The 26,437-nt window shown below is 36.5% G+C and overlaps 1 protein-coding gene across 2 annotated transcripts in view; it reads right to left on the bottom strand.

Moving 5' to 3' along the window:
* The window catches only part of LOC106150591 (uncharacterized), a 40,573-nt gene that overhangs the window by 7,373 nt on the left and 6,763 nt on the right, over positions 1 to 26,437 (bottom strand). The window contains exons 2-11 of one of the 2 annotated variants that reach the window (XM_013523473.2): positions 14,484 to 14,580; positions 3,673 to 3,968; positions 3,282 to 3,497; positions 2,880 to 2,964; positions 2,183 to 2,330; positions 1,804 to 1,950; positions 1,317 to 1,416; positions 1,082 to 1,189; positions 787 to 827; positions 227 to 441 (exon numbers count right to left, since the gene is read on the bottom strand). In XM_013523473.2, coding sequence (XP_013378927.2) covers positions 227 to 441; positions 787 to 827; positions 1,082 to 1,189; positions 1,317 to 1,416; positions 1,804 to 1,950; positions 2,183 to 2,330; positions 2,880 to 2,964; positions 3,282 to 3,497; positions 3,673 to 3,960 — 1,348 coding nt within the window. In that variant the 5' untranslated portion in view covers positions 3,961 to 3,968; positions 14,484 to 14,580. The remainder of the gene's footprint in view (positions 1 to 226; positions 442 to 786; positions 828 to 1,081; positions 1,190 to 1,316; positions 1,417 to 1,803; positions 1,951 to 2,182; positions 2,331 to 2,879; positions 2,965 to 3,281; positions 3,498 to 3,672; positions 3,969 to 14,483; positions 14,581 to 26,437) is intronic. The other variant, XM_013523475.2, reaches the window with a different exon arrangement.

Raw genomic sequence — 26,437 nt, 5'->3', positions numbered from 1 at the left:
GTCTTCAAGAGTTGTAGAACTATTGTATAACACATTAAAAAAAAAACAAAAAAAACTTTGAACACCCCAGCACCTCCCCCTGCATCAAGTCCAGCAATAAGTGCTGGACCATATTATGTGCTTTCTCAAGAAATCAGCATTTTAAATAAATAAATAAATAAATAAATAAATAAATAAAATCTCCCAACCACCCAGCCTGTGTCCCTCCATTAATGTCCCTCTCTACCTGTCTGTGTCATCCTGGCTCCCCTGCCATCCCCCCGTGACAGTATGGTGGGCACTCCACTGAAGCTGCTGGCCTTGGTGACTGCCAGCCTGTGACCCTCCTTGGACGTGTCCGTGCCGTAGCCACTGGAGTCTGTGCTGCTCCAGGGACGCGGGTCAGTCTGCCAGTCCTCCTTACTGCTGCGGACACTGGAAAAGCGAGTACCTGCTCGACTGCTGTGGTCACAAAATACAGGGGGGTTCATAAATATCATGCTTTTTAATCAGTTACAGTTGATGAAACAAAATATACATCATGTGAAATTTTAACATTCATTATGGTTTTTATTAATCATGACAAAGGGAAAATAAATTAAAAGAAAAAATGAACCAGTAACCTTAAATATGCATGGTGAGGTACTACAGGTTCATAAAATATCAAACAGATAAATCAGTTTAATCTGATGAACTGAACAATCAACATTTACATAATAATTTCTCCTTTTTAAACTAGACACTCTTTCACAACTCTGTTGCATACTTTTTAATAAGGAACTAAAAAGGCAACAGCTGTGTACATACCTTACAGGAGAATCTAGAATAGCTTCTTGTGATGACATAGACTGAAAATAAACCAATATGCATGGATGGTTGGACCATAGGTTTATGTGGTCAAAATCCACAAAATGTGTTATCTGACAATGAATCATCGACACACACACACCCACACACACAACAAAAAATAATGACAAATGATTTTAAACCATTATTATAACCATATAATCACCTTGAGGTGCAGAATTTCTAATGCAAATCCTCTATAATCATAAAGCATCTCTTTTATTTTAAATCTGACATAATTTTTGTAAATGCTTACATCAGACTGATTGAAAATTCTAGCTTTTGTTTTCTTGTAGTGTTCTTCCCTCTCTTCATATGACTTGCTCTTCTTGTCAGCTAGGGATCTGCGGTGAGGACTATTGCCCTAAAACACAAGACAGAATTTAAGTTAGGAAATTGACAACTGATTTAGAAAAAAGAACTGTCAATTAGAAAAATATCTGATTAAATAATCATTATGTCAGGATGAAAGGGATCGGTCTGCTTCCTACCTCTTCAAAACTGCCTCCTTCCCGTCTGAGAATTCTCCGTGTGGGGGTCTCTTCTTGAGATGAATGATCTAGGATGTGCTCTCGAAATTTAAAATCTGGCCTGACATTTCAAAGAAAAAAAAAAGTGTGAATAACTCACTACAAAAGCCCTATGAGTAATATAATATGAAAACTACTTAATCTTTCTGGAATAAAAAAATTATGAATAACTTGCAATAAAAATATAAAATTTTAAACGAAAAACCCTATGAATAACTCACTGTAAAAAACTTTTTTAAGTTACCAGTTTAAGTTTTAAAACATTGGTAAGAAGTTGGGCTAGCTTTAAGCAACCTTTCTTTGATGTGACCATCAGTTTCAGGCAACAGCATAAACATCACAGCCAACATTAAAACCCCAAGTTCCATCATTTCTGTCTATTATCACAATTTTTAAAAATTCTGTACTATTTCTCAACTGAACAAGAAAAAACAATGTTCCAACTTACAATCTGGTAATACTAGTTTTATTGACAATCACTACGTTGGGGTTGATCTTCTGGTCCACGTTGTGGTCCAGCCCAAAAAATGCTGCGATTCGATGTACTAACATCCTCTGGTACCCTGGGAGTGCGGGGAACTTGAGATACTGGTGTCTGAAACAAAGTAAGGTCTCTACATGTAATAAGATATACTAACATTTCCTAGTACGCATGTGAGTGCAGGAAACTTGAATCTTTTTCTCTCAGTATTTTTCTACATGCCTACCTCTGACTGCATTTCACCAGCCATGTGAAAACTAATGATTCAACCATTACACCATTAAACTGCATCATTTATTCCAAGCCTTATTTTGATAAATCACAAATATATATTTTCCCCTCTTACCTTTGATCTTTAACAAAACTAATGAGATCCTGCTCAATCTTCAGCATCAGTCTCCTGTCCTGGGGGTTCTTATTGTTCAATGTCAGCCTGAAGAACTCCTCCAGGTCTGTGCCAGCAAAGTCTGTGTACTGTGTCTCTGTGCTAGACTCTAGAACAGAGGAAAAGGGACACCTTAATTAACACAATGCCAGCCCTACCTGTAATCAATGTTTTGATCATCAAAGTCCCTTGGACTGGGTTCCCATACCTAGACTGATCTAACAGGATCGATCAGGGGTTTCTCGCTAAATTGCTTTCAGCTTAGATGTCTGGCACGCCTACTGAAGCAACTTCAGTAGGCGTGACAGACAGCTAAGCTGCTTAAGTTGATTGCAATTTAGCGAGAATCTCTTCGAAGATAGATATATCCATAGTCAGTAAGATATTGTCTGGGAATGGTCCCTTACTGTTACTATATGCAAATCGTAAGTTAGTCACCCAATGACATCACCCAAATAAGGAGAAATCTTGGACTTTGTGTATCATTCTGCTCTTCAAATCAAACTACCCTATACTTAAGATGCATGTCATTAGGATAATTTTTCGGCGTCTTTAGATTTCGATTTAAATTTGGACCAGTCACTTTTTAAGGTATAAAATAGTCAGAATGATGGAGTGAGTTTTTAGGCACAGAATGAAGACACAGTGATCACCTTACCTCTAGACAAACAGGGTGAGGTACCAGCCTCAAATGAACTACTCTGAGAGCTACTCTTGTCTAATCTGGGACGAGACACTTTTTGCTGAAAGGAGAAAAAGAAAATAAATTAACTTCAAATATGATAGGATATATATAACATGACAGATAATATTGTAAGTGAATTCCTGCCTTTGTGTTCGTAAATGTAGGAATACATGTGCGTGTATGTGTACACATACATGTACACAAACATATCTCCTCGGGGAGGTGAAAACATCTAAATCCAATCTGAATCAGAGAGTTAATAAAATTCCAGCAATATTGCAATCTAATGTAAACCACACTGAAGCACATTTGAAGTGTGACCTACAAACACACAACATCTTTTATTTTCTCTATGTTTTCTATATGTCTACTAACCCTAGATGACCTTTGGCCATTTAATGACCCACTACTATTAGCTGCAAATGTAGCCGTGGCTGTAGCTGTTGCCATGGAGACATCATTAGGAATTGAGCTGCTGACAGAGACCGCGGCAGCAGTAGCTGGAGCCACGGTGATGTCATCAGGCGGCGGCGGGGTGCTATCGTCACTTATTGCATCGCCTCGGACTAGGAGCTTTAACTTAGCTCTTTGCTGGAAAATACAAGTCAGCTTCTTATAATATAGTTTCTTTCTACATGACATGTGTCAAAAATAGTCTTTGGAGTAAACTGTTTATGAATTACCATTCAAGCCAAATTCAAAGTTTTTTTTTTTTTAATTTTATCAGGCTTACATCAACTGCCGCATACATCTTAGTGCCAAATACCTGAAAACTGTTGGATTTTTCTAGTTCCTTTCCCCCATTTTTCTGGGTACTTGAAGATTCCGTGGCAGATTCAGATGCGACCTCAACATCCTCCGAGCCACCGGTCTGGTCGGGGGAACTGTCTGACGAGTTGTGATTGGACATTTCGCTCTCTGCAACAATTGTTGCATCTGATGTCTCACTACTGGGCGATGTGTCGTGTGCCTCGTCGTCGTGCACGTCCACCTCATTCTGCTTAGAGAGTCTGGACTTGCTACTGCGACGTTCCAGCTTTTCTTTACCAGACATCACTTATTCTGAAAAAACAGAAAAGATAAAACTTCAGAGGTAAGGGTTGATTTATGGAAAAAAAAAGCAGACTTGTCAGCCCCAACTCCCACCTAAAGAAAGAGAAGAAAAAGTAGCAGGTGGAAAGTTCTTAAACTAACAAATAAACTGATGTTTGATATGTTATTCAATCCCTTCTGACCTAAAATACAATATCACTGTTCTTCAACCTCTACTAATAAAAATATGTGTATAAAGTAAAGAAACTGTCGTGAAAATGTTAAATTACATGTCAAATTATTTGGCTTCACCTGTCTTCTCTTAATACAAATGCACTGGTTAAGAGGGAACCTTACCCATGAGAATATGCCATTATTACAGTACCTATTGTCTTTTTGCTCAACAAGTACACCTTAAAAGGTGACCACTCATCTAACACTTGAGCCCAACTGCCTTTATCTGTTCTTTCAAATACCTCCTATAAGTACATACTTGAGTGACATGAAAGTAAAGATCCTGGAAACGCTGAGCTCACCATGAGCCATGTGCTAACATGGTAATTCAATCAAGCTCTGTCTTGTGTGGATAGAAAATTGTATTGGACGCGCAGTAGTCTGTTCAGGTCACAGTACACCATTACACTTGGGACATGAAGTATTGATCAGAGAGGAATGACAATTTCTGTTTTCCAGAACTCCCCTTTAAAGAAGGATAGAAATGTTTGCTAGTTGTTAGGACTTTTTATTTTTTTATAAACCCCCCTTTAAAATATTGTATCTAATGGTCGCTGATAGTTAGGACTTCTACTTTCTTTAAATCCCCTTCAAAAATGATATCAAATGTTTGCTGGTAGATAGGATTTCTATTTCTAACACTCCCATTCAAAGAATAATAGAAAAGTTTTCTGGAAGAAAGGACTTTTGTGTTCTAGACTTTCCCTTTAAAGAAGGATATAATTATTTGACCCTGGATAATTCTGTAGTTTTCCACTAAATAAGAATGTTTGCCATGTTTCACAATACAAATAAAATAGTCATGTTTCACAAGACTCAACAGATTTATCCTGCCATAAAAGTAGGCTATTACCCTAATTTTTTTATCTTTAGTAATTAGAATGTAACTTTACTGACAGTCAGTGAAAACGCATCAGCAAACTTTCTTGTACTTTTTTTACCAAGAATCGATTCCAACCATATAAACGGATATATAAAAATAAAAAAATATATAAACAATAAAAAATGTGTGACTGAATAATGGGTCATATTTCACACGAAAACTGTTATTTACTTAATCTGCCAAAGGAACTTAAAATATTATTTGATAAATAAATGATGCATTTTCATTGACTGTCAGTGTATATTTTGGGTTGTATTACTTTGTGAAACAGGGCGCAGTTCCATCACCAGTGAGTACACCAGCACCAAATACCACAACCACACAAAACAGCTTACTAGTATCCCATTACAACAGCAAGGAGATAGAGAGAAAAAAGTATGTCTTGTTTAACTTCCACCTCACTTGAATAATAACATACCAAAACAGTCTGAAAGCAGTCATCTAACAAACTGATTTCTTAACAGGGGGAGTGAAAATGTAATCTTTTGAAATTTTTTACATGTTCTAGCCTTATGCTGATGCAAACTGGGCCATTTCCGCTCTTACATAGGTTTAATGTGAACATGACTTAACATTACCGAGCATTATGTATGGTACTCGTAGCAGCCAGCACTGGGAAGGGAGAGAAATATCTAGGTTGACATTGATCTCTTATAGCAGACCCTCCCTTCAACACAGTGGGATGCAAGCTAGCATAACCTTTCCTGCACACTTCCATGCATAGGAGAAGGCATGGAGAAGAGAAACGCCGTACAGACACTGACTACACTTCATGCAATCTTCTTATGGAAGCGTGCAGTGAAGCCTGGGCATGCGGCCAATTATTATATTATTCATGTTCTGGGCCCTGCAAAATTTGTCATGAATTATGAGACTCAAGTTAAGGAAAACATGACATTTTTATATCGTACCAATTTTTCTGCTATTCTTCTACCTCAACTACCTTCTGAAGAAAGAAATACTTATCTACTTGCTTTGCAACATTTACAACTGCTCCTCATAATTTTTTATTCAGTTCAGTTATAAACTGATTCATAAGACATTTTCATAAACAGAAGAACAAAATGACTTAAAATCATGTTACAGGAAAATAAATGTCACATTTATATATATGTAACAAATATGCGCTCTTGGATAACTGTATACCAAATTAAAAATTCTCCAAAAGACCAAGACTACTCAAAACAGTGTAAACCACAATAAGAATAAAGCAAACCTTAACTGAACCCTTACTGCTTAACTGACTTCTCAAATCTCTTCAAGAATCGCGTTCAATTATATATGTCCAATTACTGAGGAGGGAGGGCATCCTGGACAGCATGCTGCACATCTCAAGCATACCACACACTCGTCGTACAGTTAACATGATGCTATCATACCCAAGATGCTGATTCAGGAGCTAATTTTACTGCTCACCTTTAAGATTAAATGCAGAGATTGTACTTCATGCAAGACATGGTATTGCATACACACCTTACCACAGTTACACAGCACATAACTACCATGGAATGACGATATTGAAATGGATTTTTTTTGCAACCTCTTGAAATTTCCGTGACAAAATATGAGCTGAACATTTTCTTTGTTTACTAATCGCAGAGATGAAATTTGTGTATCCTGATGAGTTAGGGTTGCCTGTCTACCTAAGCACTTGTCCATCAAAACAGCTACCATGAAAAAAAAAACAAACAAACAAACAAAAAAAAAAAACAGTAGACATGTCTCAACCAAATACTATACATGCGAGGAAAACTGAGTTACATGGAACTCGGCTAACTTTCTAGACTACAACAGGAAAAGGTTCTTATTTAATCATGGTTTTATATGGTAACCCTGCATTGAAAGTTGAATAAAATATTCCATCATGCATATTGCATTAAGCTGAAGAAAGTAGGTGGTGGGGAAAATATATTTAATATGGCAAATTCTCCCTCAAAAGTAATAACCTGTAAAAGCTTATTATCTACAGATAACCATAAAATAGTGAAATCAAAGCAATTATTTGCATGGCATTCAGCAACTAGTGTCTAACTATAATGAGTATCTCGCCAGTCTCCATGTTTATTGATACAAAAGTAACACTGTAAATGTAATATCAGGATCTTTAAAAGAACTGATACACTTCAGCCTTTACCATAGAAACAGAATTTTTATTTCCAATTTGTTCTTTTTTTAGAGGTTTTTAAATTATGAACTTAAAGCTGACAAGTAAATATGTTTTCATGGTTCAAACCGATTTTTTAATTTGTTGGGACATAATTCAGTGCACAACAAAGAGGTGATTGCAATGTTACATGAGTGGTTTATGGGTGTAGTGACACAGGGGCTGATATTACAAGTACCTAGCCCATATATAAACTACACAGCTAAGTTAGCAAATATATACAGACAGCATACACAGTAAATAAAGCCATTCATTGAATATACAGTAAAATAACTAGAGGATCAGAGAGGCGATACCGCCTCCGGATATTGTACCACCAGCTGGAGTAAGCGCATTCGTATGGACCCCCCCTCCAAAAAGGGACACCATCACCAGTCTTGTGCTTGACAAGCTCTATAAGATGCAATCAAGAAGAGTTCTCAAAATATGCAAAAAAATATAACTAAAAATGGTACAATCAAGCAGATTTTCGAATTGACTTGCACTTTCCTACCCTTGATCACTCCTGTATTCTCTAGACAAAAGGCCTATTGGTTTTCCTTGAAAAGTGTTGTCAGTGGTGCATATATGCTGACAAAAGAGAAAACCTAGGGGCAACAAGGGGCACATCTCTGCTAGTTTTAAAGATATGAGAGGCAAGAAAATATGCAAAGCTCAGTTCATGGTGAAAAAGTAGGTCAAAGGTCAATTTCAATATCATACTATATGAATTTCTATTCAAGTTCAATAGCAACCATGGGCATTTCTTTGCCAATTTTGCAGATTTAAAGGCCTGAAAACATGCAAAAAGCAGTTCATCATAAAAAGTAGGTCAAAGGTCAATTTCAAGGTCACAGATTGCTAGTGTATTACTTCCTATTCAAGTTCAATAGTAACTATGGACCTATCTCTGTCAGTTTTGGAGATAAAGGAGAAAGAAAATATGCAAAGTTCAGTTCATAGTAAAAAGATGGTCAAAGGTCAATTTTAAGGTCACAGTAAATTGCCAGTATATGACTCACTACTTAAGTTCAATAGTAACTATGGACCTATCTCTGCCAGTTTTGGAGATAAAAGGGAATGAAAATTTGCAAAGTTCAGTTCATGGTGAAAAGTAGGTCAAAGGTCAATTTAAAGGTCACAGTAAATTGCCTCTAATGACTTTCTATTCAAATTCAATAGTAACTATGGGCGTATCTTTGCCCGTTTTGGAGATAAAAGGAAACAAAAATTTGCAAAGTTCAGTTCATGGTAAAAAGTAGGTCAAAGGTCAAATTTAAGGTCACAGTAAATTGCCAGTATATGACTTCCTATTCAAGTTCAATAGTAACTATGAACCTATCTCTGCCAGTTTTGGAGATAAAAGGGAACGAAAATTTGCAAAGTTCAATTCATGGTGAAAAGTAGGTCAAAGGTCAATTTTATGGTCACTGTTAAATTGCCAGTATGTGACTTCCTATTCAACTTTAATAGTAACTATTGACCTATCTCTGCCAGTTTTGGAGATATAATGTTACAATTCTGAGTTACAATAATGTGCCACCACAATGTACTTTTTAATACAGCATAACACGAAAACCGTATGAAATACAAAAAAACGGAGACATATGCAATGTTGGGCTTTACATGCTCTACAAAATGCAAAAAAGAACGGGTCGCTAGCATTAACGGTTCCCGAATAAGAGACAGTTTTCAGTTTCGGTATCTTATGGCCGCTTCTCCCGTGAAAATGCACCGATTGACCCCAAATTCACGGAGATGAAAGATGACCCAAAGGGTAACACTTTCCAATAATATTATTGGTTAAGTCTGTGTAGTGTCTGAATAACAGCGCAAATAATATTTTTTTTGTAAAAAATTTCATTTTTTTGAAAATTTTGGCCCGTTTGACCTTGAAATAAAGGTCAAATGTCAAATCCAAGGGCATATTTGAAATCTACACATATGACTTTTGGAAAGCCGTCTGTAGAAATTTTTCCCATAATTCCTTCCGTAGGGTAGATAATTGGCATTGAATTTTCAAAAATTTTGACAAGGGTGCATTTCAACGAGCGTCACGCCCAGGTTAATGCACCGACTGAGACAAAAAAACCTGGGGGTTCAAGTTGAGGTTATATGTGACCTAAATCCAAGAGATGGGGACAGGGGTCCTTGCGGTCTAGGAGGAGAAGCGGTAACGGTGACTTGTATCCGGCGCCAGTACGCGGAGCCGGCGGAGCCAACGGAGCCGGCGGAGCCGGACGAGACGGGTCGGGACTAAAACCATGAGTACCGCCAGCGTACACGCTGGTGGTACTAATAAAAGTTGGGCACTTGCGTGGCACACATTGGCAAAAATACATGCAATGAAAACTTTCAAATAAATAATTCAATCATGCTGATTTCCAAAAGGTATAAACACCCCTTTAAATAGCCATGCACTCAGCAAAACTGAACTAAAACAAAAACACTTTTAGGCAATTATAGGTGGAGCAATGAATTTTCAGATGCCGAGAGTGACAAAACAGACATCAGAACATAAACACATACAGTGTCTGCTATAAAAATGTTACTGTCAACATCATTAGCAGCAGGTTAATAGTCCAATTACCATTCATCTAATCAAATGGAATAAAACTGGCCTGGATCATCAAAAATAAAGAATGGGGCATAGAAATCTTCGTATCTGGCCAATAATCCCCTGTATTTAAAGATATGTGACGCTTACAAAACATGTGAAAAAATGTATCACTCCAAACTGGAACAAAACCAAATGCATTTACACTTAATCACACTATGGGATAAAAAAGCTCCAAAATATTTTTCAAGATCCAAAATACAACTGCCTGTAACCCTTAAGTTGTTAGCAGAGATTGCAGCTAAATTTCTGTATGCTCCAAATTCAGCAAGTCTGTACCTACAGGTGCCACGACTCTTTCTACCAGGAATTGTAAGGTGCTGAATGCAGGATTGCTTTTACTTGTCTTTATATTTAGGCTGATATCTTAGGAGGCATGTACTTGGACTTGAACTTGCCTCTCTCTTACACAAAAGCCAGTTCACATATAACAATTATATGCATATGAACCCGAGACTTCGAATTCTTTTGGTTTTCGTTATGTCATATTCACAAAATTAAATAGCAAACTTGGATTTGAAAGAACTGAAAATTTTCAAGGAGGCTATCGATTAAAAATCTATTGTTTTGCAACTAATCTAAACATTGACAGCAGTACTCAATTCAAGCATATGCTGGCTTCATCCCTGACTGCATCTGTACAAGTAATGATAACTATTTAATAGTAATCAAAAAACTGCATAATGGGAAAAATAAAAGCCACATCCCATATTGTCAGCAATTAAAATACAAGCATGATTCTAAAGGAAAAAAGCAGTATTACGAGTAAAAATAATCATAATTCTTTGACTGCATTCATGCAAAATCATTATGCAGAAGTAAAAATATATATAGCCTTAATTCAAACAAAAGTCAAAGAGACTCCAACTAGATTCTGTCAACTATCATAACTCTGACCTGCATTGCTAGCCCACAGAATGAACAAGCTGATTAAGAGAGATCCTCTGGCAGCGTGAAAGTCTCGGCACCAAATCCTTGTAGTCTTTTAGAACATGACTGAGACGAATTACCTCCCTTATGTGAGCAGTCACTGTCTTAGTGTCGATTATCTGGAGATTGAAATAAGTGCCACTTGTCTGGTTGCGGTGGAAACAGCAAAACTATCACAGCTAAATGATCCCTCTCCAGTCAAGATACCCAGTATGTATGCCTTCTTCTTCTATTAATCCTAGGATGTTATCACTACAATAATTCCTGAGGTGCACCTTTGAAAAGGATATTATGAATTAGCTACCACAGAAAATTGCTATTGTACGTGTAAGCTGCACTTGGCAAAAATCTTAATACCAGGTCATTTTCGAGAAGTTTGCCAAATATATATTTATATATGCAACAGAACAGCTAGGTTCAGACAGACCACTGTTCACCAGGTTTTCTTAGAACCAAAACCATAATCCAAGAAATAAACATACAGGTGGACCAGAACTATATTGGAATAGCAAAAATAAACTCCACAAATTCCTAAGAAGATGAAGACACTTTGCACCCAGTGCCACAAGCTCAATCTACGAAAGGCCTAGCTGTTCCTGAGTTACCACATCCAGAAGAATTCTTGCCCCAGAGCAAATATGTATAACTGCTGGATTTTTTTGATTGCAATTACCCAGCGTTCCCTCTTTTTCTTTCAAACAGCCAACAGACGCACAGGTTGGTGGTAGGACATCTTTCACCACCAGGACAGTGGTAGATATCATACACTGAAGTGGTGTAAGGAGAAAAAAGAAATAAGTGTTTTTATCAGTCACTGCAATAATACAGGTGAAATGAGCTTGAGTTCTAAACTGCGAAAAAAAAATCTGATGAAGGTAAAGAAATCTGAGGCAGGGAAGAATATTAACAACTTTTAGTGTATTAGGGACCATTCCCAGACCCTATCATACTAACTGGGGATATATGTATCTCCAAGGGAATTCTCACTAAATTGCAATCAACTAAAGTGGCTAAGATGTCTGTCACGCCTACTGAAACTGATAGGGGGTAATTAATTATCATTTTGCAGCTTCAGTAGGCATACCAGACATCTAAGCCGCTTAAGCAGAAAGCAATTTACAAGAAACCCCTTGGAAGATGGATCGATCCTGTTAGATCGATCTAGGTATGGAAACCCAGTTTACATATGTATATCAATAGCTACTGTGAGACACTTGATCTAAATACACCACTGTCCTGTACATCCCTTAATCCTTGGCAACAACACTTTATGGCTGCTACAAATCGTGTTCATCACCACTGACCTGCTCCCTGAACATAAACCCAGTTCAATCAACAATGAGACGCAAAGAAGGAAGTAAGGTATAGGTTCTTGCAATTTAACTCACAGAAGAAAGACAAATGTCTATATAATGTCAATACAATAACAAGGTGTAGAGGGAAATAATATCCGTGTAATACCATCACTCACTGCCCACTCAACCACTGATTACAGATCACTGAATCACAGTTTCCTGACAACCTCCACCCACATCTGACCATTAGACCCTGTCTGAAGTAAACTAAACACCTGGGGCTGGCTTTGCTATAGAACTCAAGCCTCAGAATGGGGGCATCTCAATAGTCCGAAGGTTCACTGGTCCAGGTTCACTGGTCCGAAAAATGGTAACATTTTCATCAGTTTTTTAATCGAGGGTTCACTGGTCCAAAGGTTCTATAGTGAACATTTGGACCAATGAACTTTCGCACTATTGCTATGCCCCCCCCCCTTTAAATTGGTCTATACTTTTAGACCAAACATTTTAGCCAACTTTGACCCAAGATAAATCAGCGGTTATACCAACTGAATAAAATACTGTGTTTCTTTTTTTAACAAGAAATGCATAGCTGATACTTCAGACAATTTTTTTTTTCATCCAAATGAACTGCTACCCATTTCTTCTCACTTACTCAAGCAGACCAATTTTCTGCATATTAAAGTTCAGACCAATAATCACCAGATTTTAGTGGCATATTGCAAATTTATTCTGAAGTGAGTTTTGGTTTAAAATTTTTTGTCTCAAGTTCCTTTCTGAAATAGGCCCCTGTGTGCACCCCTATCCTTCTTGAGGGGTTTGGGAGGGCATAGAGGGGCAGAGGAGGGTGTTTCCTGAAGTTAAACCACTTTTGTAAAAATCAATAGCAATATGGTAGTGGATACATCTTTTCTGAAAGTCTGAAAAATATGAAAGATTACTAAAGGCAGACAGGATGTTATGAAAATGCTTGCAATCAATAAAGAATCAAATGTAAGCTTATTCTCTATTACTAAAACTAAGACCTATGTCAATTTTATCAGACAAACTTGCTCAGTAAGTCAAACTGAAAAGTTACCACATTTTTCATCCATTTATAATAACTGTGCAGTCTTTTACTCTAAAGAACTATGTATTAGGACATATTCAGAACAGTTCAACAATTACTGTCTCAATTTTGATCTCAAGTAAAAGGTAAAAACTTGATTGCAATTCCCTTGGATGTAATCCCTCTGTAATCTGTGAAGTGGTCAGTACATCACTGATTATGTGGGATTCTTTGGCAAGGGATTTGCAATCGAGTGTCTGCTTCCTGAAAAAAAAAGTTGTCATTTTAAAGCTGGTGTTAATGCAGCCTCAGAGAGAACAAACGGGAAACAGGCAACTTTTCCCACACACCAAGAAACCTGTCACAAATGAGACAATGTAACAAATTGGTCAAAGGCTTTCAAGTTGTAAATCATGTTTCTTTTGTCTATGTCTATCAGGCAATTGAGTTTTCAGTGTTTGATGCAAATCTGCTGTAAACTTGAATGCTTCAGGTAGGAAAGCCCCCTTGACAACCATACATTTCAAGTACAAAGAGTAAATATAGAACAATAATTTTTAAAATGGACTGTCACTAATGACAAAGCAAGATTTCTTTTTTTTTTTCTTCCTAATTGTGATCTTTGTTTTTTTTATATATATTTGCACACTTTTTACCCATGTCAACAGCATTAAAAGCCAATCAATACTAACCATGCTCCCCAATATTTTTAATAAGTAAAATTCAGCCTTTATCAGTCAAAAATTGAAATCGCCATTTTTTTCATATTTTTTTTTCCTTTCTGAAAGTCAAAATTTTGATATATATATTTAAAAAAATTTAGTACGTCTATTATGTCATCTAATAATCATTCCAAATCTTACACACTTATGAGCTTTCCCCAAAAAAACACCTGTCTAACTTGGGAAGATTGTTTGATTTCTTGGGTGTGAGATGCACTCCATTAAAACAAGGTGGTAATTGAGTGATATTGTCCAAACCTTAAAGAATTCATTTTTAAGATGGATCTGCAGGAACATCAATAATCACTTTTTTTCACCTTTTTTAACACGCCTAAAATCAACAAAAAATTTCCCTAGACATTTGGAAGGTGCCAGTTAATTTGCTAAAAGATCAGAAATGTAACCATTAAGTCAATAACTTGTCGCAACCATTAGATATTTTCAACAAGTTCATCAAAATAAAGAAAGTGTCCAAAACTCTGGCACCAATAAGGTACCTTTGCTGTTAATGACAAATTACGGTCCAATCTATTTAGTCTACTAACTAAAGATAGTTATCACATCATAATTTTAAACAAACAATGCTAATCAAAGAACTCCTTACTATAATAATATCATACAAAATAACCATGTTTTGCTAGATTCCCCCCCCCCTCCCGCCCCTATAACTTACCAGTGACAGAGTGTCTGGCCCATCAGTATGCTAACATGTTCAGGTGTGGTGACAGTGTTCTGGGGCTCCTGGGGGGACAAAATCTCTAAGCTTCTGCCTGGAAAGAGAGAGGGTTAAATGCCTTAAGATCTCCAAAGCAGATACTGGTTACTGCCCACCTAAACTTATTAGCAGGCAATGATAAGGTTTTTCTACTGTCTGAAAATAAACACAAATACATCAACAGTGTTGAACAGAAACTTTTTTGGGAGAACTGAAATAATAGCAAAACCTGATGAACAGGACACGATAAATGGTTGATAACACTATCATAAAGCATTCAATACTTTGTTATTACCCTCTTATTCTTTTATATACTTATATGTGAATCAAATCTTGCTACAACTTAAATCACAGATTACGTTTTTGGTGGGGTGGGGGTGGTGGGGTGGGGGGCAGCCTCATGCAGCCACCAGAGCCTCACAATTGTAAGGACACCAAGTCTAGTTTTTCCTGCAACCTGAGTCATGTCTAAAATCAGTAATAAACTGATAACTAAAGAATTCTGTCCAGTGCTTAAAACATTAACATTGGTTGGTATAATGTCTATCTAAAGCATGCTCCCCTCTCTAGGACATATTCCATTTTACTGAAGAAAAAAAAAAAAAAAAACTGAAGCACTTGCCATGCTATTGATCCATTCAAATCCTTCTACTGTATCATATTCAACCCAGAGAAGTCAAAGCACAATCAAACATATTTATATTCCCATTGATTTACATGACAGTGAAAAATATTAAGTATGGTTTAATCCCACTGGTTAGTCTGATATATCGTATACTTTAATTTGACTCTTTTGTAACATGTTCTGTTAACCTGCCATGAAATCAAAAATAACACAAAGGCATTTTTTAATTTACAGGTTTGACAATACTGTTTCTAATGCAGTCCCTATTTTAAAAACACAACACTTACCAAATCTTCTGCCAAAGTCACATAAATATAAACTAAGCTTTTTGTTTCAACAACAAGCAACTACAAACTCTACATATAAGCCTGCCAATCTGCTCATGTCCCCTGTATCTCAAAGATAATTCCTGAATGAGGTTTAAAATGCTCTGTTCGGGTAATGTGGCTCAGCGGAGTAGGTGGGCAGTGACAAGACATTATCATTGATTTCTTTATAGATTGGATGTGCTTCCTGCACAGTGTGCTCAGGTTGTGAAAACAGAGAGGCTGGGTCAGGAAGCCTGATGGTTTAGATACTTCTGCTAAATAGAGTCCATCGTGACTGTTCGGGTGGGGGTATTTAAGATACTTATTGCTCTTCTTCCCCCTTCTTTTGTTTTCTCAGACAGAAAAAGTCTACTCAATCACTGCTATAATATACTATCCTCCATGTCATTCTTGTTGCCATCAAAATATTTAAACATATTTTTAAAGCATAAGAGTGGTGGTCAGTAAATGAGTACAGCTATTGCTAAGGAGTCTTCAATTCATCACAGTAAAACTGACACATAATCAAGAATGATATTCACCTTGGTAACCAAACATTCCCTCAGAGGGATTTGTTTTACAATGCCCAAGTAGAGCCATGTTCACAATAAGCCCAACTTAGGACTATAAACCATCATCGTAACGTCACATGAGGTCTCTATGCCATCTGGTCCTCTTGTAATGTCATTTGGCCTATTTTTGGTCTAATTTGATCAAGGTGTGAACATAGCCCCGGTCTGTTCTACCAGATATAACACCAATGCAGCATTCACTGTGATAACGACAGCCTAATGCAATCAGCCCCAGAACTGACATGCATTTTCTGCGACGACCAGACTAATTGCATTGTGAAATCTCTGAAGAGTCACTCTGCTGAAAGCTTGCAGGAATTTACTCAGTGCCCCTTCTCCAACCAGAGAGATCAATCCTTTTGATGAAAAGATAACGCCTGAATAAGCAATTATAAGAATACAAGCTTTTTTTCCAGTCCTCTGGGAACCTAGTGGTCTCGAATTGCACAGAATTATATCAACAGTCAAGCAATCTAAAGAAGAAGTCCATCTTCTGAAAGGAACCAAAACAAAAGACATGCAAGTGAAAATACAATAAAGAACCTTTCAACAAAGACCAGATTTCTAGGAACATCAAAATGCTCTCCATCACCAATTGCAATATTCAATTACCAACTAAAACACATACTGAGTACAGCCACCTGCTAAAAAGAACAAAGAAAAAAACTATAAAATACAAATATATATGTCATAGAACTTGCAAATACTTCTATACAATACAGGTTTAAGTGTAAATGGAGAAATACCTATCCTTATAAAAAACTCCAAAATAAATATTACATTCCTTTGCAAAACAATAGTCACTGACATACAAGATAAATCAGGTACCATGAGAGGATCACCCCGCCCCTCTTATCAGCCTCCATACACATTTACATCACTTGACAACATAACAAAAACATGCCAGCAAATAACTCGCCTTAACATCTCAGCTTTGACATCGACATACTTTATCTCAGTGTCTGCGGACCACAGCTAGAGCACTTCTGACACTTTAACTGGGGAGCGAGCAGCAACAGCGCCTCCCGCTGCAATACCCACTTAGCTTTTACTTTGAACTTTAATTTAACCCTTCTTCAAGCACGTGTACCCAAGACACCTGCCATGTGTTCTTACATGTGCCAAGAGAAGGCAGAGATGTGATAGATGAAGGGTTAAAGGTGAGCCATCTTTTTTCTCATCCACCTGCTCAGAGGTGTGGACTAGTCATATCATTAGAACACATGAATCTATAATTACTAAGGTGAATGTTGTCTGAAATATGCAAGTCTGTTGAGAGAGAGAGAGAGAGAGAGAGAGAGAGAGAGAGAGAGAGAGAGAGAGAAGAAGGGGGGGGGGGAAAGAGGGAAAAGGGAGTGAAGAAAGGAGAAAGGCGGAATTGATATTGCCCATCCCTTTCTGTTGATTGGATCGTTTCACAGGAGAACATCTGCATTAAGAAAGTGACCCAGACATTTTGTGTAATACCTGCACAATTTTGAATTGCCTCATTATTTTTTGTTTATGATTCATACTATCACAGTTCCCTCCATTTTTGACAGAAATCAAAAAGGACAATCAAAAAAAGATAATAGTTATAAAAACAAAGTTATATACAAATATTACTAAAACATGTTCTTTACCAATATGACTCAAATGTTCACTTTTTGCAGAATGATCCAATCATTTTATAACTGGTGAAGTGATTTCATTAATCAAAGCGATTATCATATCACCTGGAAAAAACATCCCTAACAAGACAGGAGATACAATTCAGTTTCATGTCTTGTCTCACAAACAGAAGCCGTGCATTTCCCTTATAAGACCTACATATATAACTTCAAACTGAACACAGTCATGTGTAGCAGTAATAAGAATAATAACTTTCCTTTAACATTTCATGCCTTATGATTAAATAATTAAACCACATGCACCAGCAAGTGTTTTTTATCTTTTATAATATAATATTCATTTTTAAGGAAAAAATATCATTGTTTATTTTTTTTTTAAGCATTTCATTCTTAGAGACAATCTGTAGATTCACATAGTAACAAACCAGGATACAGGCTCTCTACACAGACTGGGGAAGCGCTAGCAATTTTTTTTTTTGGGGGGGGCTAAACCAAATCACCACTTTTTTTGTCAATTTGTTATCAAAATAGTTATAATTTGACTAAAACAAGTCAAATCAGGCCCTTTTTATTTTACCCAATTTAAAAGTCAGTTTTAGCATTTGGCTAAACTGGCACTTGTCAGCACTTCCTCAGACAGACTTATGACCACTAAGAGTACAGCCAACCTGTAGATTACTAAGGTCATTTGTAAGGTCACATATAACATGCCATGTAGAGAGAGAACCAATATCAAATGCACAAGTACACATGTACAGTTGAGATTACAAAGAGATATCTCTGGGCAATATCACCTATTACTAATTTCCTACAAAAAAAGTGATACTCGTGTATATATCTCTGGGCAATATCATATTTCTATGGATTTTTTTCTTACATAATCATGGAATGAAAACCCTTGTATCAAAAGCTTGGCATTATATGATATATTATTGTTGCAAATCAAATAACAATTTAAAAAGGTATAATACCATTCTAGGCATTTTCTAACCTGCAATGAGTGGTTTATATCACTATGAATTACCAGTAATTCACACTTAAATTGAGGACAATAGAAGTATGATGCAGACACTGATCTCAGAACTAACACTGGCTTTATTAGCCTTCTATATTCAGTGTACACATCAACGGGATAAGAATACAGTTCACATCAACAGCTGGGTAATCTTTCTTTGTGCTGATAAATCACAGCCACTGTGTGGGTGGAGAAGGCTAGAAGACCAGGAAGTAACAGTAGTCCATGGATATTTACATGTATACCTAGATAATTATTTACAGGTAAGATAAATTCACATTTCGAGTCAGTTTATGAGGCATAGTGTTTTTTCTCTCTAAATCTAAATGTCTGTGATGCAGCATAGTACGCATCTGCAGTAAACATAGTGCTTTATTTTGTACAATTCTGAGGAAGTTATGCCAGTGATATTTCTGGAAAGTAAACATATGCTGATATAAATATCTAAACATTGCTATTCCAGCTCATGGACCATGTTTATCAATAAACGCAGCAAGGCCAGATATTTTCTGTTAAAGAGCTAAACTTTTCTTTTGGTTGTTGGAATATAATCTTTAAACATCTAAATGAGATTTTAATGAAATTGATTATTAATAAAGTCTGCAAAGGTCCTACAGAATTTGAGAAATAGGGCATTTACTAATAAGGTCTATTGAAAAATAGAAGATTGCGTTAGTTCTTTTTAAATGATTAAAAAAATAGCACTTTCATGCTAATTAATAAATATTTGAATCTTATTCAATTTTGATGGAATAATAATAATAATTAAGCAAAAAAAAAAAAAAAAAAAAAAAAAAAAAAAAAAAAAAAAAAAATCCAAAGCAAGACCACAGAGGATTAACATATTATCAGAATAAAAGTGAGACGAGCGAATAAAAATCTTGTTGCACTGGTACAAGGGCATCCCTCACAAAAACCCAAACTGACCCTCTACTGAACAGGTCTATTCCTGACTTGTGCACAGATCAAAATTGCAGGAAATAAGACAAAAACAAGACAACAACTATGTTAGGTATAATATACATAAATAAGTACTGGAGTCTACAGGAACAGCACTGGTGTCATAACTGTCAGCAGAAAATGAAATATCAAAATACCAGGTCATCCACCACCGTGAAATAACTCATTCTGTTTTCTCCAACCTGCTCTATTCGCCGCTGTAAAGGCCACGCTCTTACCAGCGTCTGACGTAAGTTAGACGTCAGTGGAACAGGTATGAATGAAGCATCCACACCTCAGGCTGGCTGTATAGGGTAGTCGGCCTGCCTAATAAGTCAACACAAGCCCTCAGTTGTATACTGCAGGCATAACATTCAATGGAGAGGGAGAGAGATTGTTTGTAAACAAAACCCTTAGGACTGAGAAATACCAAATCTGGCTCTGAAACAAACAAGGCAAGAGTCTGCAGTAAATATGAACTTTTGCACAAGTATAAGCACTTTGGGCTGTTTACAACCAAGGCTATCTGGCGTAGATAAGGATCCTTAGCCTTTTTCCACATCAAGCAGTACACTTTTTAATTTTGCATTATTCTGAGAGATTGACAACTAAATAGTCTGGTTATTACACAAAACAGTCACCAAGATTCTTAACGGGTGCAGTGTGCCCCCCCTCCCCTCCTCTGCCTGAAGGCTCGACACTGCCAATCAACCACACTAATTTTGATTAGTGGTATAAACAGTTGGAGAAAATGTGAAGGAAAGTGTCAACTATACATGTTTCCTACACATTATTTGGAATGAATTCATTGTACAAACATTACTCTATTGTTAGTAAGACATTAGACAGAAGATCTTCATTTTTAGTTCTGTCAACTATTTTTACAACAGATCTTCCATATTCATCTCTCTCTTTCTCTCCCTCTCTAAACTGTCATTGTACTTTTCTTTACCCAATAACCTCAAAACTAAAATTTGCCTGAAAAATTAGAAAAAAAAAAAAAAAAAAAAAAAAAAAAACTATATCCACATGTTACCACCTTTCTGAAAACGTTATTTTCAGCTGCTCTACGCCAACGCACTAGTCAGTTTAATGCCAGGCAGCAACTAACCAAATACTACGGAAGCAAAAAATGTTGCCAATCTTTCTACACCACATTTTCCTCAACAAAACTGCCCCAACAATGTTTCACACAATATCAGATGTTCTTTTGTTAATATAAAGGTAAACCACAGTCCTTTGTATCTCATGTTACAATCATCATTTACCTATGATTTTTGCTACAAAAAACAGGGAGTCCAGTTGTGACTTCTAACAATGACAGATGCAAGCTTACAGTCCAAACCTGACTGAACCTTAGTTGGCAAATTCTTAGAAGAAGATTAAATCTAACAGGGGTGGATCCCGAGATATTTTCTGACAGTCTTCCAAATTATCTTTGTTGATCCATCCTCCATTTTTGACCATCTTCCGACAGAAAAATTAGATGACTTTCAATGTAAACTTGAAAAATTCTGACTGCCTTTTGGAGGACCCAGAAGACAGCCTCCATCTGCCCGTCTATGGCCTGTAGACACGTTTGGCTAAAAAGTCCTATATGTACAGAGTACAGCAATTAGTCAACATAGTAAAACCGGGTATTTTTTTCTGAAAAGTGCTATAACTCTCCAAAGTCTGTATTTGGCAAGTTTGCTTCTAGGGACTGGGCTGAAAATATTCAGCAAAAATACAGGCTTGGGTATTAATAATATGGACATCTTTTTCATCCTGATAAGGTAGTTTCTCAGTGTTTTGCAGTTACATTTGTTATCATTTTTTCTTTCTTTATTTTTTCTTGGTGAAGGGGGGGGGGGGGAGCATAAAAAAAGCTTCAAGTTAATATTTTTCAATAATATGTTTGTCAGCAGGAATCACTAATGAAATGCCTGTGATTTCAAGACACTCCCTTCATCACCCTGCTGTGAAGAAATTTTGAAAAAGAGGGAAGGTTTATAGCCTACATTGGGTATGTTTCAGATATGACTGAGCCCCTTCTACTGTGGCTACAATATTCTGGTTTTAATTCTACGAAGCATGAAGGTTGTACACTGTTTTGAGACAGCAACTGTTGATATCGATTTGGAGTAAGGTAGCAAGACTTCACTTTATGCAACAAAACATCTTGGCAGGAATCAAGTCAGCAGAGGCCTCCCATTTGGCCTTTCTATGGCAATACTAGGTCCTGAAAGCCAACAGAACATATTCAGCCAATCATGTATTGACATAACAAAGTAAAATGGTTTGTGTGTGGGAGTAAGTGGGCGGTCAATTAACATATTCTTCTATCTTTAATCAATACACCTCAGACCCTATCTGGCTTATTTATACCATGCTCTGTAATGCAAACCCATTCCCCCGTCGTGTGCAGCATGTTCTTGTTCCGCACACACATCTGCTAATGAAACCTCAGGGAATCGTGGGTAGTGCAAGTGCATGTTCTGCTTAATGAAAAAAGTGGGTTAAAGAGTGCTGGAATTGGAAAAATATTGATGGCAGTGACCAAAGTTCATGAATTCCAGATCTTCCTAAAAAAACGATTTAGCACCAAGGTTCTATTCCCATAGATTTTAGATCGATCTATCCCCGCGGGGAGTCTCACTAGATTACTTTCAGATAATCCGACTTAAATGTCCGTCCCGCCTACTACAAGCTGTAAGGGGTTAATTAACCTACGTGTCCGCCCGGCTGACAGCTATTTAGCGGGAACACCCAGGGAGTTAGGTCGATCTAAAGTAGGTCGATCTAATCTATGGAAATGGGGTGCAAGACTAGACCACCTGTTGTAATGTGCCTATCACTGTCACATTGAAGATGCATTAGGCCCAATGGCTGTCACTTCTAAACATGAAACTTTGGCATCAATAATTAAAATAATGAAAATAATAATGAGAAACTAAATAAAATGAAATTTTGGAAAAACATAAAAAAGTTCAATTTTTTAATCAAACCCAAAACAGGCATTTAAAAAAATCCAAATGACATTTTTTCACAGTTTGTAGTCATAAGCTGACAAAACCTTGCCACTTAGGTAAAATTAGAAGCATAAAATTCAATTTATATAATAATAAGAAGAAGAAGAAGAAGAAGAATAAAATTATAATAAAAAAATCACTCTGATCATTAAGTAATATAAACATAGGTGTATCCATTAGTAGAGAAAAACAAATCATTGATGTCTATTTTCCCACATGTTCACAACCAATCCAGCTTTCAAAGCTGTTAGTTTGGTTTAATGCAGCACTAGGAGAGTGTGATGGCAACTGATCCATTTAGACCATCAGATTTCCACACACACAGGAAGAGACAAGTGAATGAGAACATTACACTGCACGACCACAAAGCTTCCTGAAACCAACCTACGCAAAGCTTGTCAATGTTCACAGTAACCCAAACAGCAACCCACACATACTAGTACAACACTGCTACTACAACACATCTTAACTTGTTGGCAAGTAGGAACTGGGAACAGACTTGCAGCTGGAAGGGAGGGGGGTTTGAAATAACTGCCCTTCTTACTGGGAAAAGGTCCACTCAGGGTAAAATATGATCTAGGTACATGAACATTTTATGGTAATCAAAATTGGTCCACTTTTTCAGAAAAAGTACCCTCCCCCCTTTGAAATTGCTAGCTACTGGCCTGGGGAGAGAGTCAAAACATCCCTGTGTTTGACACTGCTACTAGGGACTATGTCATAGCCTTTTTTCTCATGAAGCAGTACAGCTTTTGTTCATTGCATCAATTTGACAGGTGTCAACATGTAGGTACCCTATAGGCTACAGGGAGGGGGCTTACTCCCTCTTATAGACCCTAATGTACTAATCATATTGATCTGGTTGACTGGCTGTGTCGAGTTAAGAGCTCTGTTAAGGAGATTCTATTTTTATAAATAATTCATTGCCAGGTAATTAAGTTGTCAATCTCTCGTGCTGAAGTGGTACAGGAAAAAAATGTAAAAAACAAAATAAAAAATGATATGAAAAAGATATGAAAACTGAAAAACAGAATGCCACTGGGATTACTCTATATGATGGTGAGAGCAGCAAAACAGTTCTAGGATCATAGTTACTGCCAGGAGGAAAAGAACTGATAATAGTTATTGCTTTCATGTTTGAAACAAGGCAGCAAAGCTGTCAAATGTACAGACAAAAAGCAGGAAATAACAAAAAAAGGCTACTGTCAATTCTGATGCAAAAGTACATTATGTTAAACTGCAAATTCAACATCAAATTTTAATTATGCTCAACAGGTAAAATACATCTGTGTCTGTACATAAAAACGGCATTTCTTTAAAATAATGGCCCGATTATGCTGATTTTTGAACTCAACCTGCGATTTAGCAGGAATGACCACTCCTGTGAGTTTAATGACAATTGGCCTACCTGTTTTTCTTATATTGTGTTTACAGTGTTGCATATATGCTGAAAAGTGAAAAAAAAAGCATAACTACTAAAATAGTGGCCCGATCATGCCGATTTTTGAACTTGACCTGCGTTTTAGTAAGATCAATTACTCTGCATTTTAGTCCTGTATTTCTTTTTTGAAAGTTTGACAATCATAAGTAACATGGTTTTCCCATAATGGTCATCTTAGCAGCAGCACCCAAAATTGTGTTTTCTTCTATTCTGATGCAATATTACATAATGGTTAACAGCAAAATGACCGTTAATTTTTAATAATCAAATACACATATCATGGATTTTCAGAAAATGTTACTAGCATGGGTCTTCAAGCCCGTGGAACATGCCGATTTTCGAACTTGACCTGTGTTATAGTAAGATCAATTACTCCTGTGATTTTCATGACAACAGGCCTATCGGTTTTCCTTAAAATGTGTTTACAGTGTTGCATATATGCTGAAAAGTGAAAAAACAGCACAACTTCTACAATAATGGCCCGATCATGCTGATTTTTTAACTTGACCTGCGTTTTACGAATATTCATCAGCTCTGTAAATATACAGCCAAAAAGTAAAACTGCCTTCCACTTATCATGTTTACAATGAAAGTGCACGGCATCGGCACCGGCGACAACGGCGACGACAGACGCAGGTGATGGCAATATGTACAGACACATCTGTACATATTTACTGTACTGTTTGAGAACAGTAAGTGACATGGTTTTTCTTAAATGGTCATCATGGGAGCAGTGCCCAAAATAGGTTTTTTTCAAATTTTGATGCAATATTACATAATGTTTAACAGCATAATGACCATCAATTTTTAATAATAAAATATTAGTATCATGGATATTCAGAAAATGTGACTAGCAAAGGTCTTCAGGCCCATGGAACTTCCAAGTCACAACTTGAAAATGCCAAAATGTAAACAAGACAGCACTGTTCTGAAATGTTTTTTTTTCCATTTTTAACACTTTTTTTAACATAAAACAAAATTAACAGGTTACTGCCATTTTTATACGATCAACTAAGAAAATTGATGAGATGGGAAAAATATCAATACAACAGTGTTAAATGTCCAATTTCCTCCATTCTGAGATTCTGAACATAGTGAATGATTGAATCTGACAAACTGCAATGATATGAGTTTATTTCCATTTTTGAAACTTTATTACACAATACACGCTAAAAAGTTTACCATCATTTTTACATAATCAACTAATAATGTTGTAAAGATGCAGGAAATGTCAAACAAACACTTTTACGTATCTTATTAGTTCAATAATGAGACTGTTAACATGCCTAAGAGTTGAATCTGAGGAAATTTGAAAAAACAGCATAACTTCTAAAATAATGGCCCGATTATGCTGATTTTCGAACTCAACCTGTGTTTTAGTAAGATTGACCACTCCTGTGAGTTCAATGACAATTGGCCTATCTGTTTTTCTTATATTGTGTTTACAGTGTTGCATATATGCTGAAAAATGAAAAAACAGCATAACAACTAAAATAGTGGCCCCATCATGCCGATTTTCGATCTTGACCTGCGTTTTAGTAAGATTGATTACTCCTGTGAGTTTCATGACAACAGGCCTAACGGTTTTCCTTAAAATGTGTTTACAGGGTTGCATATATGCTGAAAAGTGAAAAAACAGCATAACTTCTACAATAATGGCCTGATCATGCTGGTTTTCGAACTTGACCTGCGTTTTATGAATATTCATCAGCTTTGTAAATATTAAGCCAAAAAGTAAAACTGCCCTCCACTTATTGTGTTTACAAGGAAAGTGCACGGCGCCGGCATCGGCATCGGCGACGGCGACGGCGACGACAGACGCAGGTGATGGCAATATGTACAGACACATCTGTGTCTGTACATAAAAAGTGGACGTCATCATGACAGAACTACTGCTATTACTGCTACTGCAAAAGAAAAAGAAAAGAGTACTCAATAACAGAATTAGAATGTAGAGGGCTGCAAAAAGGGGCGAGGATATAAAGGTGATACATTATTGATTTTTGTACTTTTTTACGCAGGTCCAATCAAAAGTGGGTTTCAATTCTCAAATGAGAGATATCATAACCTTATATTTTAAAGACTTCAGACACAAGCCCTTATTTTCAAAAACAGATTTAATCAGTACGACACTTTTTTTTTCAGATTCACATAACCACAAATGCATCATTTTGATGTAAATAGGTAAACTGTGACTATTTACATTTTATCATTTCTTAAATTCAACTCCTCAATTGTCAACAGATTAGCCCCATTTAGAGATTTAGCCATTTATCAAGGAAATACTGCTTCCATTATCTTTATTAAAATATTTGTATGTGTATAAATGTTAATGATACATCATAACCCTGTATGCTTCAGTAAAAAGAAATATAAATAATATGAAGTGAA

The sequence above is a fragment of the Lingula anatina genome, chromosome 7 (assembly GCF_051362555.1).
Source record: "Lingula anatina isolate TDL-2025a chromosome 7, LinAna3.0, whole genome shotgun sequence".
NCBI lineage: Eukaryota > Metazoa > Brachiopoda > Lingulata > Lingulida > Lingulidae > Lingula > Lingula anatina.
Note: the sequence above shows the minus strand (reverse complement) of the source record. Positions and strands in the feature narration are given on the sequence as shown.